This window comes from Lepus europaeus, chromosome 2 (genome assembly GCF_033115175.1).
Source record: "Lepus europaeus isolate LE1 chromosome 2, mLepTim1.pri, whole genome shotgun sequence".
Lineage (NCBI taxonomy): Eukaryota > Metazoa > Chordata > Mammalia > Lagomorpha > Leporidae > Lepus > Lepus europaeus.
This window is the reverse complement of record NC_084828.1, coordinates 76,219,097-76,235,271: the sequence shown is the minus strand read 5'-3', so window position 1 is coordinate 76,235,271 and position 16,175 is coordinate 76,219,097. Positions and strand designations below refer to the sequence as shown.

The 16,175-nt window shown below is 42.9% G+C and overlaps 1 protein-coding gene across 1 annotated transcript in view; it reads right to left on the bottom strand.

The window, feature by feature from the left end:
* The window catches only part of CFAP91 (cilia and flagella associated protein 91), a 57,500-nt gene extending 46,499 nt beyond the window's left edge, over positions 1 to 11,001 (bottom strand). Inside the window, exons 1-5 of the mRNA XM_062176910.1 lie at positions 10,849 to 11,001; positions 7,083 to 7,159; positions 6,095 to 6,252; positions 5,267 to 5,350; positions 3,870 to 3,926 (exon numbers count right to left, since the gene is read on the bottom strand). Of these exons, the coding sequence (XP_062032894.1) occupies positions 3,870 to 3,926; positions 5,267 to 5,350; positions 6,095 to 6,252; positions 7,083 to 7,159; positions 10,849 to 10,972 (500 nt within the window). The 5' untranslated portion in view covers positions 10,973 to 11,001. The remainder of the gene's footprint in view (positions 1 to 3,869; positions 3,927 to 5,266; positions 5,351 to 6,094; positions 6,253 to 7,082; positions 7,160 to 10,848) is intronic.
* Between the last annotated feature and the right edge of the window lie 5,174 nt (positions 11,002 to 16,175).

Genomic DNA, 16,175 nt, shown 5'->3' with positions numbered 1-16,175 from the left:
AATTACATATCTAGGGATTTATTCTAGAAAATCACTGAACAAGTGTACAAAGGTATACAGTCATCCTTTGGCATCTGTGGGGGATCGGTTCTAGGATCTCCCATAGATGCCAAAATATGAAAGTGTTCAGTCTCTTACAAAAAAAGGTATAGGATTTACACAGATCCTATGCACATCCTCCTGTACACTTAAATCATCTCTAGATTATTTATAATACATAATATAGTAAAAATGCTATAAAGAGATGATTTACTGTATCATTTAGGAGAAAATGACAAGAAAAAAGTCTGGATGTGTTCAGTGTAGATACAATTTTTTTCAAGATTTTTTAATTTTGGCTGGCGCCGTGGCTCAACAGGCTAATCCTCCGCCTTGCGGCGCCAGCACACCGGGTTCTAGTCCCGGTCGGGGTGCCGGATTCTATCCCGGTTGCCCCTCTTCCAGTCCAGCTCTCTGCTGTGGCCTGGGAAGGCAGGGGAGGATGGCCCAAGTCCTTGGAACCTGCACCTGCATTGGAGACCAGGAGAAACACCTGGCTCCTGGCTTCGGATCAGCGAGATGCGCCGGCCGCAGCGGCCATTGGAGGGTGAACCCACGGCAAAAAGGAAGACCTTTCTCTCTGTCTCTCTCTCTCTCACTATCCACTCTGTCTGTCAAAAAAATAAAAAAAAATTTTAAAAAAAGATTTTTTTATCTGCAGTTAGTTGAGTCAGTAGATGTGAGAACTGCAGATACAGAAGGTTGACTACTCATAAAGTCTTATTTATATGAGTGAAAACTTAGAAATTTAAATGATCATCAAGAGAATTTATATATATATACACACAATGTAATTCACATAGATATTCAAAGTAAAAATATTTATAAGCATTTGAATATATCCATGATTCATTATAAAGTAGAAAAAAATGAACATCATTAAGTAGTATGCATAGGATTACATTTTTATGGTTTTAAAAATATTTTATGCACAGGAAAATGCCTAGGTAAATATACAACAAAATACTTACTTCTGGGTAGTAGAATTATAGAGAGTGTACTTTTCATCTTATAGTTTTCTGAATTTTCTCACTCTCTTTTACCAGGTACATGTATTACTTTTAAAATAGAAAACAATATAGTCACTTTCATTTGAAGAAAATGTTTTTTCCTGGTTGGTAAAAGAGTTGATTCAGTTACATAAATAACTAAAAGATGCTTGAAAAGAGAAGCAATTGGAGGCACTTATATATGAGCACATCATATACATATAGCTTAGCTGGGGGAAAAATACATTTTAGGCCAATCAGAAAGAAGCACCTGCTTGGAAATCTAACCTGTAACAAATACTTTAAATAAATTTTAATGTTGAATTCTTTTTTTAATTAATTAATTTGAAAGTCAGATTACACAGAGAGAAGAGAGGCAGAGAGAGAGAGAGAGAAAGAGAGAGAGAGGTCTTCCATCCAATGGTTCACTCCCCAATTGGCTGCAATGGTCGGAGCTGCGCTGATCCGAAGCCAGGAAGCCAGGACCTTCTTCTGGGTCTCCCACACGGGTGCAGAGGCCCAAGGACTTGGACAATCTTCCTACTGCTTTCCCAGGCCATAGCAGAGAGCTGGATCGGAAGAGGAGCATCCGGGACTCAAACCGGCACCCACATGGGATGCTGGCACTTCAGGCCAGGGCATTAACCCACTGTGCCACAGCGCCGGCCCCTAATGTTGAATTCTAACTGGCATTGAAATTTCTTTTCTGGTGGTTGCTATGAGTTTTTAATATATGTAGAAAATAGAAGTATTTGGTGCTTCTTATATGTTCAGTTGCAATTACTCTACTGTAAAATTATAGTTGAGGCAATAACTTCAAGTCAGCTTTACATTATCCCCAGATCACATTTTCTATTACATTATTATACCATTAACTTGACTTAACAGAATAAAGTATTCCCTTTTAAACTAACCAATATTTGAACCATCTGATCAAATGTACTTAAATTATGACAAGGCAGAATGAATATTCCTGCAGTTTCCTCATGGCTTAGTATCTTTTCAGGTGGGTCATAGAAAAGTATGCAAAACAAGAATGTTACTTTGACAGAATCCCAATAGTAGTTACCTAACAGTTACCTAACTCACTTCTTATTTTCTGTAACCTGTTCTCCTCCCCCACCCCCCCCAACCCCCCACCACTCTCCACACTTCAGTTGGTTTGGGGAGGAGTAAACTATGAATAAGTATTATCATCCCTTTCCCACCTCCTCCCCAAGCTTGGTCAGGACCCAAACCCCGAAAAACTCCACATCTGCTCCAAGCTTGGCTTGACCCCAACAGGACAGCATACAAAGAGGAGCTCCACAGGGACCAGCTTTGTGGCACAGCAGATGAAGCCAGCATTTGCGATGCTGGCATCCCGTATTGGAGAGCTGGTTTGATCTCCCAGCGATTCCACTGCTGATCCAGTTTGCTAATGCACCTGGGAAAGCTGCTGAAGATGGCACAAGTACTTGGACCTCTTCCACCTAAGTGGGAAACCAGTTAGGAGTTCCTGCCTCCTGGCTTTAGCCTGGCCCAGACCCAGCTATTTTCAGCCATTTGGGGAATGATCCAACAGGTGGAAAATCTCCCCCTGTCTATTACTCTTCCTTTCAAATAAAATAAATAAATCTTTAAAAAAGGAGGGGCTTCACAAACTTCCAAATTCTGTTATTATGAACTCCATGGCATCTTTTTTTTTAAAATATTTTATTTATTTATTTGAGATGTAGAGTTACAGACAGTGAGAGGGAGAGACAGAGAGAAAGGTCTTCCATCTGCTGGTTCACTTTCTAAATGGCTGCAATGGTCAGAGCTGCGAAATCCAAAGCCAGGAGTCAGGAGCTTCTTCTGGGTCTCCCACATGAGTACAGGGGCCCAAGGACTTGGGTCATCCTCTACTGCTTTTCCAGGCCACACAGCAGAGAGCTAGGACTAGAACCGGTGCCCATATGGGATGCTGGCACTGCAGGTGGAGGATTAACCTACTGCGCCGCGGCGCCTGCCCACACATTGTCTTTTTTTTTTTTTTACTTTTATTTAATGAATATAAATTTCCAATGTACAGCTTATGGATTACAATGGCTTCCCCCTCCCCATAACTTCCCTCCCACCCGCAACCCTCCCTTCTCCCGTTCCCTCTCCCCTTCCATTCACGTCAAGATTCATTTTCAATTCTCTTTATATACAGAAGATCAATTTAGCATATATTAAGTAAAGATTTCAACAGTTTGCACCCACATAGAAACACAAAGTGAAACATACTGTTTGAGTACTAGTTATAGCATTAAATCACAATCACAATGTACAGCACATTAAGGACAGAGATCCCACATGAGGAGCAAGTGCACAGTGGCTCCTGTTGTTGACCCAACAAATGGACACTCTAGTTTATGGCGCCAGTAACCACCCTAGGCTGTCGTCATGAGTTGCCAAGGCTATGGAAGCCTTCCAAGTTTGCCGACTCTGATCATATTTAGACAAGGTCATAAAAGACAGGGTGAGGATAGTAACCAATGATCCTAAGAGTGGCATTAACCAGGTCTGAACAATTATACAGCATTAAGTGGGGAAGAGGACCATCAGTACACACAGGTTGGGAGTAGAGCCATTGTAACCTACATGTAAAGGAAGTTATAACCAAAAAATAATTTAACTTCAAGATGCCTCATGCTTTGGTTATTTCCCTTTCTTTTCTTTCATTTTTAAAAATGCTACTAGATAATATTATACCTTCTAACAGTTTGTGGTCCACAATGTGAAAAATATTGACTTACGAAAACTATGTTCTAGAAGCAAATATGGAGGCACACAGTAACTACAAAATACTGAAAAAAGTTTTAAAATAATACTTACGTGGCTGTTGCAAAAACAACATTTGATGACATATGTTGAAGAAATGGAAGGAAAGGCCTAGAGGAAAGGAAAACAGAATTGTTTGTGACTTTTCCACTGGGAGCACTCTAAGCTCTCTTCCAACTCTAATATTTGTCCCATAAAATCAATAAGCACGAGTATCCCATATATCAGCAATACTCAAACTTTGGCATAAACAAAAACACTAGGGGTGGGTACGTTCCTATTTAAAATGCCCAAGTGTAGCTCAGAGATTTGGTCAACACAGATCTGAGTTGATGGATCTGCACTTACTCCAGTATTTTCACTGCAGATGGAGATCAAGCCACACTCTGAGACACAGTACCCTATATTTGGGCTACAGCTGGCCATGAATTCCCTGGAAACTTCTCAAGTTCCCTGAAATTCACAAAGGTCTAGGAATTGAATATGCTATAGTTAAGAAAAATATAGTTTAAGAAAAATCAGCATCACAAAATTCTCCTAAGGAGGCCGCTCATAAATAATAATGTCGATTAGGGGCCATATATGACACCTGCATCCCATATGAGCACTGGTTTGAGTCCCAGCTTCTCCACTTATCTCTGTCCTCCCTCTCTCTAACTCTGCCTTTCAAGTAAATAAATAAATCTTTAAACAGTATGTATACATATAAGTAGGAATAATGTAGATTAGAAGTTTACATGGTCAAGGAAGCTTAGATAGATATAGCATCAAGCTTACCTTCTCAATTCAGGTAAGGCCTTTAGTAAATCCCTTTCTTAATTTGATTTTATCTGAACATGTGATTATCACATGAGTATTAATCACAAATGAAATAAATGGTTTTGGTGACATTCACACAAAGAGAGCAGAAGTCGCCCATTTAGATACTTTCAACAATTTCCCCAGCATTAGTATGACTTCATGTATCCCTGCTGTGTCTCACTTCACCTGATGACTTCTTTTCCTTCTCAAACGTGCATTCTCAGTTTTAACCTGTGCCTCTGAAGTCAGACGGGCTTTGTAAGACTCCCAGTTCTGCCACTGGCTGGCTTACGTGGCCTTGACAAATCCACTTCTGACTGTCTCAGCCTCATTTTTGGTAAAATGGGGATAATATAGGAGAAAGTCTTCAAAAAGTTCATGGAAAATGTGTATTATTAAAAAAAAGGATGAATTTCAAAAATTTTTGCACCAAAATAAACTTACCGCTCAATTTTATTTTTCACGAACTTTTTGAAATACCCACTTATAGCTTATATTTCTGTTGTGAAGATTTGACAAAGCATATTTAAAGCTCTTAAAATGGTGCCTGGCACAGTGTATGTACTTAAACATTTCAGCTTTTATCATAATCATTAAGAGGTTCTCTAATATTATTAGGGCTCAAGTGCTCATTAATAACTACTTTCTACCTGTCAAAGTATTTATAACGATTCTTTCCAGTAACATCAGGATCCTCACAAGCTTCTTTAGGCATCTGGAAAGAAGTATCCATTCTAAAAAAAGAAGCAGAAAAATATTATTCAAGTCTAAAACATCATTTCCACATAAAATTTCTAATCATTATTTCCATGACTATAAAGCAGATACACAAAGTGTCTTACACTGAGTGAAGTATTCTCTTACATGCACCTGTCCTGCTTCTTACACTGAATACCACTTTCTCTAAGCCAGTAAACCAGGATCCAGTAAAAAATGTGAGTAAAGTATAGATTTATGAAATACCTTGTACACAAGTGCCCAATTTTAATTAAAAGCACATGAGAATAACAAAGTTTTAAAAGACAATTTTTAATGTCAAGACTGCAACATATGATTATTTTTAATATAGTAAATGTGAACTTTAATTAAAATAAGGATTTCCAAAGACTCATCTTTAAAGGTACTTTGCCTGTAAGAGTCCAAAAAATATTTTTGATACTAGCAGAGAACAGCACTTGCAATTTCTAAGATGGATCAAAGGACAAATTCAGTCTCCCTTACCCAGGTGACAAGTATCATTTAATACAGCTGTTCACACCAACCCTCTGAGACCATCTACTAATCAATCGGACTACAGCTGTTGCTCCTCAATCAAGCTTGTTTGCAACAAGAGGTTTAGAGAGAATTTGGCCTAGGTGTAACATCTCAGCGCTACATTTTCCAGTCATGCAGAATAAATAAATAAATAATTTTAAAAAGAAAAACATATTCATAGAAAACGTGAATCCCTTTAGGAGCAGGCTCTGCCCAACACTTACGCGGCAAGCTGCCGGAGCGCTTCTCTGCGTTTCTCCTCATGTCCCTTCCATTCCCGACTGACGAATGGTGGGACAGGATCTGATTTGCTCCAATGCAGAGAATATCTTGGATAATGGTTCAGGTTACTGAACATGGTTCTAAATCTGGGAATTTTTCTCTAATGTTAGAAAACAGAAGCAAGGAGGAAAAGAACAAACTTATGCCATCAGATTTTCTAACACATTACAATTATATGATAATTATTTTAAATTAAAAGGTATAAAACAACATATATAGGGGCTGGTATTGTGGTTTAGTAGGTAAAGCTGCCACCTACAATACCATCATCCCACATGGTATGGGTACTAATTCAAATCCTGGCTGCTCCACTTCCAGTTCTGCTCCATGATGATGGCCTGGGAAAGCAGTGAAAGATGCCCCAAGTGGTCAGGCCCCTGTACCCGTGTGGGAGACCTAGAAGAAGCTCCTGGCTCCTGGCTTTACCCTGACCCATTTGGGGAGTAAACCAGAGGATGGAATCTCTCTCTCTTACTCCCTCTCTCTCTCTCTTTGTAACTCTTTCAAACACATAAATAAATCTATAAAGAAAAAACAACATATATAGCATAGGTAGGAAGAGGGCTTATTGGTGTATATAGAATATTTCTAAAAAGAATGTAAAAAAAACTGATAATGACTGTTTATGTGTTGCAGATAGGGCTAGAATATACTTGATACCATATATGTTTTTGTACACTTGAATTCTTTTAACACAAGCATATATTACTTTTCCCACTGAAATAAATTAGTGTATGGGCCCTCAACTCAGTATTAGTTAATTAACCCTCACAATGGGTCACAAGTAGTAAGACACCTTGCCCCCTAGTAATCATGGTAAAATAATTCCTGCAGAACCTAAAATCCAGAGATTTGGTGATTAGTCAATCCAGTCAACACAGTTAGCAAACTAGATGGTTCAGTTGGTTGCCTTAGTTGAATTAGACGCACCAGTCTGCTTCGAAGCACAGCGGCTTGGATATTTGCTTGTGTGTGTTCTTTCTCACTTGACACAATAAACAATGGATCTGCAAAACAGACAAAACAAAGTCGCATAAGGGATAGAACACATCTACTCCTAAGCTGAGACTAATGGCAAAGCAATACAGCTTAACTGGAACACAGATTAGAAAGTTTAGACATTGCCTAACCGGTCAGAAGCTCAAGACCTTGTGACTCTACCCCATCTACCAGTAACAGTCAGCCAAACGCATTTCTTTTCTGTGTATTCCAAGTTATCTTATGGGACTGGAATGTATAGAGAAGCCTAGCATGTTCTCAAGCATAACTCTAAACACACTCTCTTCTCACCTATGAACATACGTCTTTCTGGATCTAGGTAGCCTAAGAAATCCTTCCAGAGAAAAGATTCTGTGTAAGTGCACTGTGCCCAATTACAAGCGAGAGAAACAATAAGTTTAGGCACTCTCTCCCATGTTCAGTATGTTGGGAAGGAGCAACAGCATTACTCCTTAGAACTGATAAATGTGGTAAAAAATATCTAATAAGAGACATTTATTCTCGGGCCAGTGCCGTGGCTCAACAGGCTAATCCTCCGCCTTGCAGCGCCGGCACACTGGGTTCTAGTTCCGGTTGCCCCTCTTCCAGGCCAGCTCTCTGCTGTGGCCCGGGAAGGCAGTGGAGGATGGCCCAAGTGCTTGGGCCCTGCACCCGCCTGGGAGACCAGGAGAAGCACCTGGCTCCTGGCTTCGGATCAGCAAGATGCGCCGGCCACAGAGGCCATTGGAGGGTGAACCAATGGCAAAAAGGAAGACCTTTCTCTCTGTCTCTCTCTCTCTCTCACTTTCCACTCTGCCTGTCAAAAAAATAAATTAAAAAAAAAAAAAAAGAGAGAGAGAGAGAGAGAGAGAGAGAGCGCAGGCAACCAGCTCTCTTCAGGATAAGTCTATTTTTACCACACAAAGGCCATTTAGTGGAAGCAGACATGTGATACCATCAAGGTTGAAAGGCCGCACGAGACGCAGGCTCTCTTAATGCTTTCTTTTTTTTTTTTTCTTTTTTTTTTTTTTTTTATTAGAGACTTGTGTGCCATATCGGAGTCCCTTGATTTGAGTCATAGCTTTGCTTTTTTTTTTTTTTTTTTGACAGGCAGAGTGGATAGTGAGAGAGAGAGAGACAGAGAGAAAGGTCTTCCTTTTTGCCACTGGTTCACCCTCCCATGGCCGCTTGCGGCTGGCGTATTGTGCTGATCCGAAGCCAGGAACCAGGTGCTTCCTCCTGGTCTCCCATGTGGGTGCAGGGCCCAAGCACTTGGGCCATCCTCCACTGCCTTCCCGGGCCATAGCAGAGAACTGGCCTGGAAGAGGGGCAACCGGGATAGAATCCGGTGCCCTAACCAGGACTAGAACCTGGTGTGCCGGCACCACAAGGCGGAGGATTAGCCTGTTAAGCCACGGCGCCAGCCTCTTAATGCTTTCATCCAACAAATAGTTAGTTGACAAGCCCTGAGCACATACAATACAATTTCAAAAATTGTTTGCACAAGAATAAACTTATCTTTTAATTCCATTTTCCACAAACATAGTACCTTTATGCTATGTTCTAGGTGAATGGAATACATCAACAAAGAGATAACAATCCCCAACTTCATGGGATGTAGATAATAAACATCCATCATTATAAATTATACATTATAAGTTATACAATAAAATTATATAATATGTTACCCAAGGCCAGTTAACTCATTGGTTAGCCAACAACCAATCTTTTCTTATTTAAATTTTCAGCTAAGATACAAAGAGACTCCATTCAATTGGTGGAGAGTTTCAATGTTAAAAGGTCATATGCGGCCGGCGCTGTGGCTTAACAGGCTAATCCTCCGCCTTGCAGCGCTGGCACACCGGGTTCTAGTCCCGGTTGGGGCGCCAGATTCTATCCCGGTGGCCCCTCTTCCAGGCCAGCTCTCTGCTATGGCCCGGGAAGGCAGTGGAAGATGGCCCAAGTCCTTGGGCCCTGTACCCGCATGGGAGACCAGGAGAAGCACCTGGCTCCTGGCTTCGGATCAGCGAGATGCGCTGGCCGCAGTGGCCATTGGAGGGTGAACCAGCGGCAAAAAGGAAGACCTTTCTCTCTGTCTCTCTCTCACTATCCACTCTGCCTGTCAAAAAAAAAAAAAAAAAAATAAGTCATATGGATTGCCACCCTAGTCCTTGTCATGGTAGGAAAAATCCATACACAAGTAGCTTTCCATCAGATTTAAGAAGGAAACACGTGACATGCACAGAAAGAAGCCTAGGGTTGCCAAATAAAATTCAGATAAGTAATGAATGACATTTTAGTATAAACTTGTCTCAAATATTGCATGGGATGAAAAATTTATACTAAAATTATATTTGTTGTTTATCTCAAATTCCTATTTAACTGTGCACCCTGTATTTTTATTTCGTAAATCTTGCAACCCTACCAAGTCAAAAAAAAAAAAAAACAACTATAAAATGCAAACAAGAGAGCAGGGGAGTGCAGTATTGTAGTATCTTAGCTCTAACCTTCCCTGTCCAGGTGCTCTCGGCTTTCCTGGCTACCCTTTGCTTCCTGTGCACGAACAGCTGTGAGACCTCCGTTTTATTGCAACAACCCAGACTTTCCTTTAACCTATTCTGGGAGGATTTCTGTTCTCTGAAAGGGACAGGGAAACATGTATCAATCCCTCTGTAGAAGAGATGCTTAGGGATAAAAGAAAAACAAGGGAAAATGCTTCATCCATCCTTACCAAAGATGTTTATCCACATCCCCAAATTACCTTTGAAAAAAAACACGGTGATACATTTACAGGAACTTACTAAATATATTCCATCTCATGAAACCAAGAGTGATTAAAGAAAACCACTGGCTAGAATATTAAAGCAACCGTCACACAATCCACCATGCAGGAAATGGCCCCCTAGAGTTCCACCAAAGAGACTGGGAGCCCCTGATGTGACACCACATGGTTGAAAGTAATGCAAGATTCAGGTGAAGAGCCTGGGGCTCCCGAGTGCAAAACTGAAAAACAAAACCGTGCTTAAACGGCTACAATCCCCCTAACAGTAAACGCAACAATTCAATAGACATTAAACCCCCAGCACGTGTACCAGCACTGGAAGGGGCTGCGAAGCCTACAGAAATGTATGGAATAGAAACGTTAGGTCCAGAAGAGATAGGACATAAACGGACAAGCAAGACATTACAATAAATTGGGCTTTATCGGTCCAAAGGAGAATCAGTGGAGCTGGTTTATAAATGATGCTCTGATAGATAAAAATAAATTTAAAGGAGAACAAACAGACGTAAGATAAACTGGCACTTTCTTCACCTAGAATGCCACCTGTGGAGTTGCCCAGAGAATGAGCGCAGTGTGAATGTGGGAACACTGAATCTCCAAGTTTTAAAATCACCCCCTATTTTTCTGGATACCAAAACGCCTGGACCAGGTGTCAGCTATGTCTCAGGGCTGAGGAAATTACTAGAAAAACAGGGTTAGGAGGACGGCGGCCCGGAGCGCAGCTCCAAGAGGCAGAGGGCGCCTCCGGCTTCAGAGGCGCCCCAGAGCGCGCGCCCACTTGGAGGGCGCAGGGCTGCCCCTAACCAACACAAGCCCCCCGCGGGCCAAGGTCGGTGCAGGGACTCGGCTGTCATGCCCCTAGCCCGGTGCACCACCTGGAAGCCCGACCTGGCGCAGAAGTCTATATCCCAGGAGGAAGTCTCCGGAGGCCCTTACCGTACAGATAATCGTAAAGCCGATTGGAGCAGAAGCGGCCCACGGCCCCTGACCTCTCCCCACATCGCGGCTGAGACACCTGCAGGTTGACCTGAGGCTCCCTGACGGTCACGACGCGGCTCATGGTGCCGCTTCTTTGCTCAGGCCAAGCGACCGGTCTGCGAGGGAGGCCAACAGGTGCGTGCCCCGTAGCTATGGTAACCTGCGCGGCTGCGCTGGGTCAGGGGTGGGGCGCGGAGGAGGGGCGGGGCCTGAGCGCGGCGGGTGGGAGGGAGGAGAGAGAAGAAAAGCGGGAAGATTGGCAGGCGTGGGGCGGAGCGTGGGGAGGAGGGAGGCGCGAGGTGGGGATGGGCGGGAAAGAGGAGGTAGCAATGGCCTAGGCTCTTGCTATGCTTGGAGACAGGGCGGGGAGCTGTCGGCTGGCCACCCAGGTTCACAGCCAGAAGCTGGGGAAAAGGCTACGCTTCAGGAAATCCTGCAGCAACGTGCGGGGTACAACTGGAGCTTCTTTCAGAAATCCCTGGGAAATCTCAGAGCCTCCTGGAGTAGTCGGGTGCTTTCATTTCGGAAAACCCCTCTGCTCAGAGCCCTGGGATTCCTGTGAGTGAGGAGGAATCCCAGTGCTTGAGTATTGGGCCTTGGCACCCATCAGGGATCAGGGTGCGCTTGGTAACCGTCAGTAGCTGTTGACCGCAGGAAGCTGCCCCTGACTGAGCCCTGGGCATTAGGGACGCCGCAGGCACGAGTCCGCTTTTAAACCCAGCATGAGGAGGTACTTTTCTCTGAGGGGAGGAGAGAACTTCCACTTTGCTTATGGCCTTGTCTCAATACTGGAGTTTGTGGAATCAAACGGCTTCCATAGCCTTGGCAGCTCATATCCAGAGCCTCCGGTGATCACTGACATCATACATGAGAGTGTTAATTGTTAAATTAACAGCAGGAGTCACTGTGCACTAACTTCCCATGCAGGACCTCTGTCCTCAAAGAGTTGTATTATGAGAGTTTGAGAGTTAACAGTAAAATTTGTTCTCAAAGATTTATTTTGTTTTAGTGTATTAAGTGCAGGATATTCTCATGTCTCATAAGTTTTAGTTATGCCTGTGTCCAACTCCAATGTTTGTTTTTCTTAGGTGCTTCCTTAATCAAGGATAAAACTCTTTTTTTTTTTTTTTTTTTTTTTTTTTTGGACAGGCAAAGTGGACAGTGAGAGAGAGAGAGAGACAGAGAGAAAGGTCTTCCTTTTGCCGTTGGTTCACCCTCCAATGGCCGCCGCGGCCGACGCACTGTGGCTGGCGCACCGCGCTGATCCGAAGCCAGGAGCCAGGTGCTTCTCCATGGGGTGCAGGGCCCAAGCACTTGGGCCATCCTCCACTGCACTCCCGGCCACAGCAGAGAGCTGGACTGGAAGAGGGGCAACAGGGACAGAATCCGGTGCCCCGACGGGGACTAGAACCTGGTGTGCCGGCGCCGCAGGCGGAGGATTAGCTTATTGAGCCGCGGCACCAGTGATAAAACTCATTCTAAAGGACTTTCTTTCAGTGTATTAAGTGGAGGATATTCTTAGGTCTCACAAGTGACAGTTATGTCTAAGTGCTCACAAAAGATGTATCATTCTTGGGTGCTTCTTTAGTTAATTAAGTTTCTAACAAAAGTGAAATTAACTTTGAGGTGCAATGACTTTGAGCAGCCCTTGTCTCAACTTGAGGAACAATTTATTATTTTTTCTTTTTTTCCCATGCAAATTGTTGAACTCTTTACTTAGTATAGAGTTGGTCTTCTGTGTGTAAAGTTAATTGAAAATGGATCTCAGTAGAGAATGGGACTGGGAATGGGAGAGTGAGGAGGAGAAGGGGTGGAAAGGTGGGTATTGTGGGAAGAATCACTACATTCCTAAAGCTGTACTTATGAAATGCATGAAGTTTGTATTCCTTAAATATAAAGTTTCTTTGGGAAGAAACAACAACAACAAAACCCATCCTGGCAGAATTTAAAGAGCAGCAGACGTTGAGTCCAGTGTTAGTAATGAACCCATCACTCAACCTTCATTTTGCCAATCTTGTTTCATCTTTCCTTCCCTCCCCCACCCCATTTGTAAAAGAATTCTCAAACATAGTCTTATTTTATCCTTTATCTACATGGCAAAGTGATAAAGATTTAAAGAATTTTTTTAACCACTGTTACCTTAACTAACAGTGATTTTCTAATACTTTGGATAACTACTACTGGGGATTCTTCTACAGAAAAAACTTTCTCAAACCAACTCACTGATTTACTGAAATACATCGTAGAGGAAAGACTGGATAAATGCTAGATTCTTTGGGGCCGGCTCTGTGGCGCAGTGGGTAAACGCCCTGGCCTGGAGTGCTGGCATCCCATGTGGGCGCTGGTTCAAGACCCCACTGCTCCACTTCCGATCCAGCTCTGCTATGGCCTGGGAAAGCAGTAGAAGATGGCCCAAGTCCTTGGGCCCCTACCCCTGCGTGGGAGACCAGGAAGAAGCTCCTGGCTCCTGGCTTCGGATCCAGGATCAACAAAGCTCTGGCCATTGCGGCCAATTGGGGAGTGAACCATCAGATGGAAGACCTCTCTGTCTGCCACTCCTCTCTCTAAGTAACTCTGACTTTCAAATAAATAAATCTTTTTTTAAAATGCTAGATTCTTTATTAAATTTCAGAGAAATGAGTTGGTGCCAGAGCAAACTCCAATGTTAGCCACACCAAGTTTTTGTTAGTTTAGTATCATTTTGAATCCATGCATTTTTTACATACCTGATGTTTCAATCTGTTATGTTCATTATTCTTTATGATGTTTAAATTATCCCGTGAGGCTAGTAGGACCTCTAAAGTTGGCTTTTTGGGGGCCAGCGTTGTACTTCAGGTAAAGCTACCACTTGAAGTGCCAACATCCCATATGGGTGCCAGTTCAAGTCCCAGCTGCTCCACTTCCTATCCAGCTCTCTGCTATGGCCTGGGAAAGCAGTAAAAGATGGCCCAAGTCCTTGGGTCCCTGCACCCACGTGGGAGAGACCTGGAGAAAGCTGCTGCCTCCTGGCTTCAGATCAGCATAGCTCCTGCTGTTGCAGCCAATTGGGGAGTGAACTGGTTGATGGAAGACCTCTCTCTCTCTCTCTCTCTCTCTCTCTCTCTCTCTCTCTCTGCCTCTCCTTCTCTGTGTAACTCTGACTTTCAAATAAATGTAAAAATTTTCTTAAAAAAAGTAGGCTGAACTTGTCCTTTAGAAAAAAAAAAAGGAGTTGGCTTCTTCATTGCTTTCATGTGATTCACAGATACTTCCCTAATAAGCTCCCTGGCCTTGCGACTCCTTTGGCACACACCGTGGTTTTAACTCATTGTTGCTTCTGAAAGATTCCTTTCCGTAAAATGCCTTTTCCTGTTTATGTCCCTGACAAAGACTCTTTGCTTAGCTAAACTTTAGTCTGGCTCCTAAACCTTTCTATGTTCTTTCTTTTTAAAGGTTTATTTATTTATTTGAGAGGTAGAGTTAGAGAGAGGGGAAGAGACAGAGAGGTCTTCCATCTGCTGGTTTACTCCCCAGGTGGCCACAGTGGCCAGGGCTGGGCCCATCTGAAGCCGAGACAGGAGTTTTTTCAGGTCTCCCACACTGGTGCAGGGGCTGCTGCTTTCCCAGGCCATAAGCAGAGCTGGATCAGAAGTGGAGCAGCCAGGACTGGAGCCCATGCCCTTACCGGATGCAGACACCACAGGCAGAGGCTTAGCACACTTCACCACAGCACTGGCTTCTCTATATTCTTATAAAATCCAACTTTAGGAGAACCCTGCCAAGTCAGTCTGACAAAAGCCTAACCCCTCTTCCCATTCCTTTTTTATTGCATTACATTCATATGCAGGAAGAGTACTGTCAGGTCCCTTTAGCTAGAATCCCCCTGATCCCTGAATGTTCCCTCTTAGTAATTTCCCATCCAATGACCTCCTTGGCTGTATGTTCCGACTTACTCATGCTTGTATTTGGCATTGAGCCCAGCCTGTCTCCACTGCAAGAGCTGGGTGCAGTGGTCTTTATGCATATCTCTCTGGTCCCAGATACAATCTGCCTTACCGTGCTTTACAAGCACCTCTGAGTAACTTTTTTTTAATCTAACGCTGCCAACTAATATAAGCATCCTGCAACATTTGGCTCCAACTTTGCCATCTTTATGCATTTTCTCCAGGGCCCCCAAATAGAGTGCAATGTCGTTCTTTCTTCCAATGCTGTGGCGCCAATAGCATGGACCACTGTGTATAGTAATTGTTTGCAACTCTGTTCTCCCTAAGGTTGAATTCACTGAAAACACAAGTTTCATATGGTCACTCTTTTTTTTAATCTCTGAAGGACCGGGTACATAAAAGCTTAATAAAATGACTACCATATGTATAAAACCATACATTTGTTAAACAAATATGCTGAATGTTTACTAAATGATAGGTGCTGACTTCAGTGTTTACTAAAATCTATGAGCAAACAAAGAACAGACGTATGGCTAGAAATAGGAATGACTGTCAAAGATGTGACTTTTATACTTATACCCTTCTGAGAAAATTTGTACAGGATACTGAGGAAAGCAGATACAGACACAAAATACAATGTTCTAATGGTCTATTTCCCTGTCTGTGGGCAGAGCTACATTTCTCAGTGCCTCCCTTTCCTTTTTCCTTCTTAGGATGCTCCTCACTCACACCCCATCTTCTCACAGTTGGCTCCTCATCCTTTGAGGTCAACTGGATTGGCATCTCCTCAGACACACATTTCCACTGTCAGACAAATTATCTGAGGTAGCCAACAGCTAATGCCTCCCTTCTCCTGCCATCAGAAACACATCTAGAGTCACTATTATATTGCCTTGATTTATTTTTATAGCACTGAAATGTTCTTTTTTAAAATCTATTTATTTATTGTTTCCTTCCACCTGAAGTAAACTTTGTGAGACCAGAGAGCTCAGTGTCCTACTCACCCTGAATCCATCCACAGTTCTTAGGTCAGCAGCTGGCACAAAGCAAGTGCTAAAGAAGAAATCATTTGAATGAATTGATCTGCTTAGCCTTTTGTCCAGTCATCTGTCTGCCATCATTGGTCCTCACTTCTATCTCACTGCCAGTTTCATACCTCCATGATCTCTAGGACGTTCCATACCAAGTGAGCATTGGTTAGTCAAATGCAATACATTCTGAGTAAAATACTAGGACAGTGATTAACTGTATGAGCTTTTAAAAAATGTATTGATTTTAATGGAGGAAGGTGGAAAGAGAGAGAGAGAGAGAGAGAGCACTCCTACCAACTGAGTTCACTCCCCAAATGCCTGTAATGGCCAA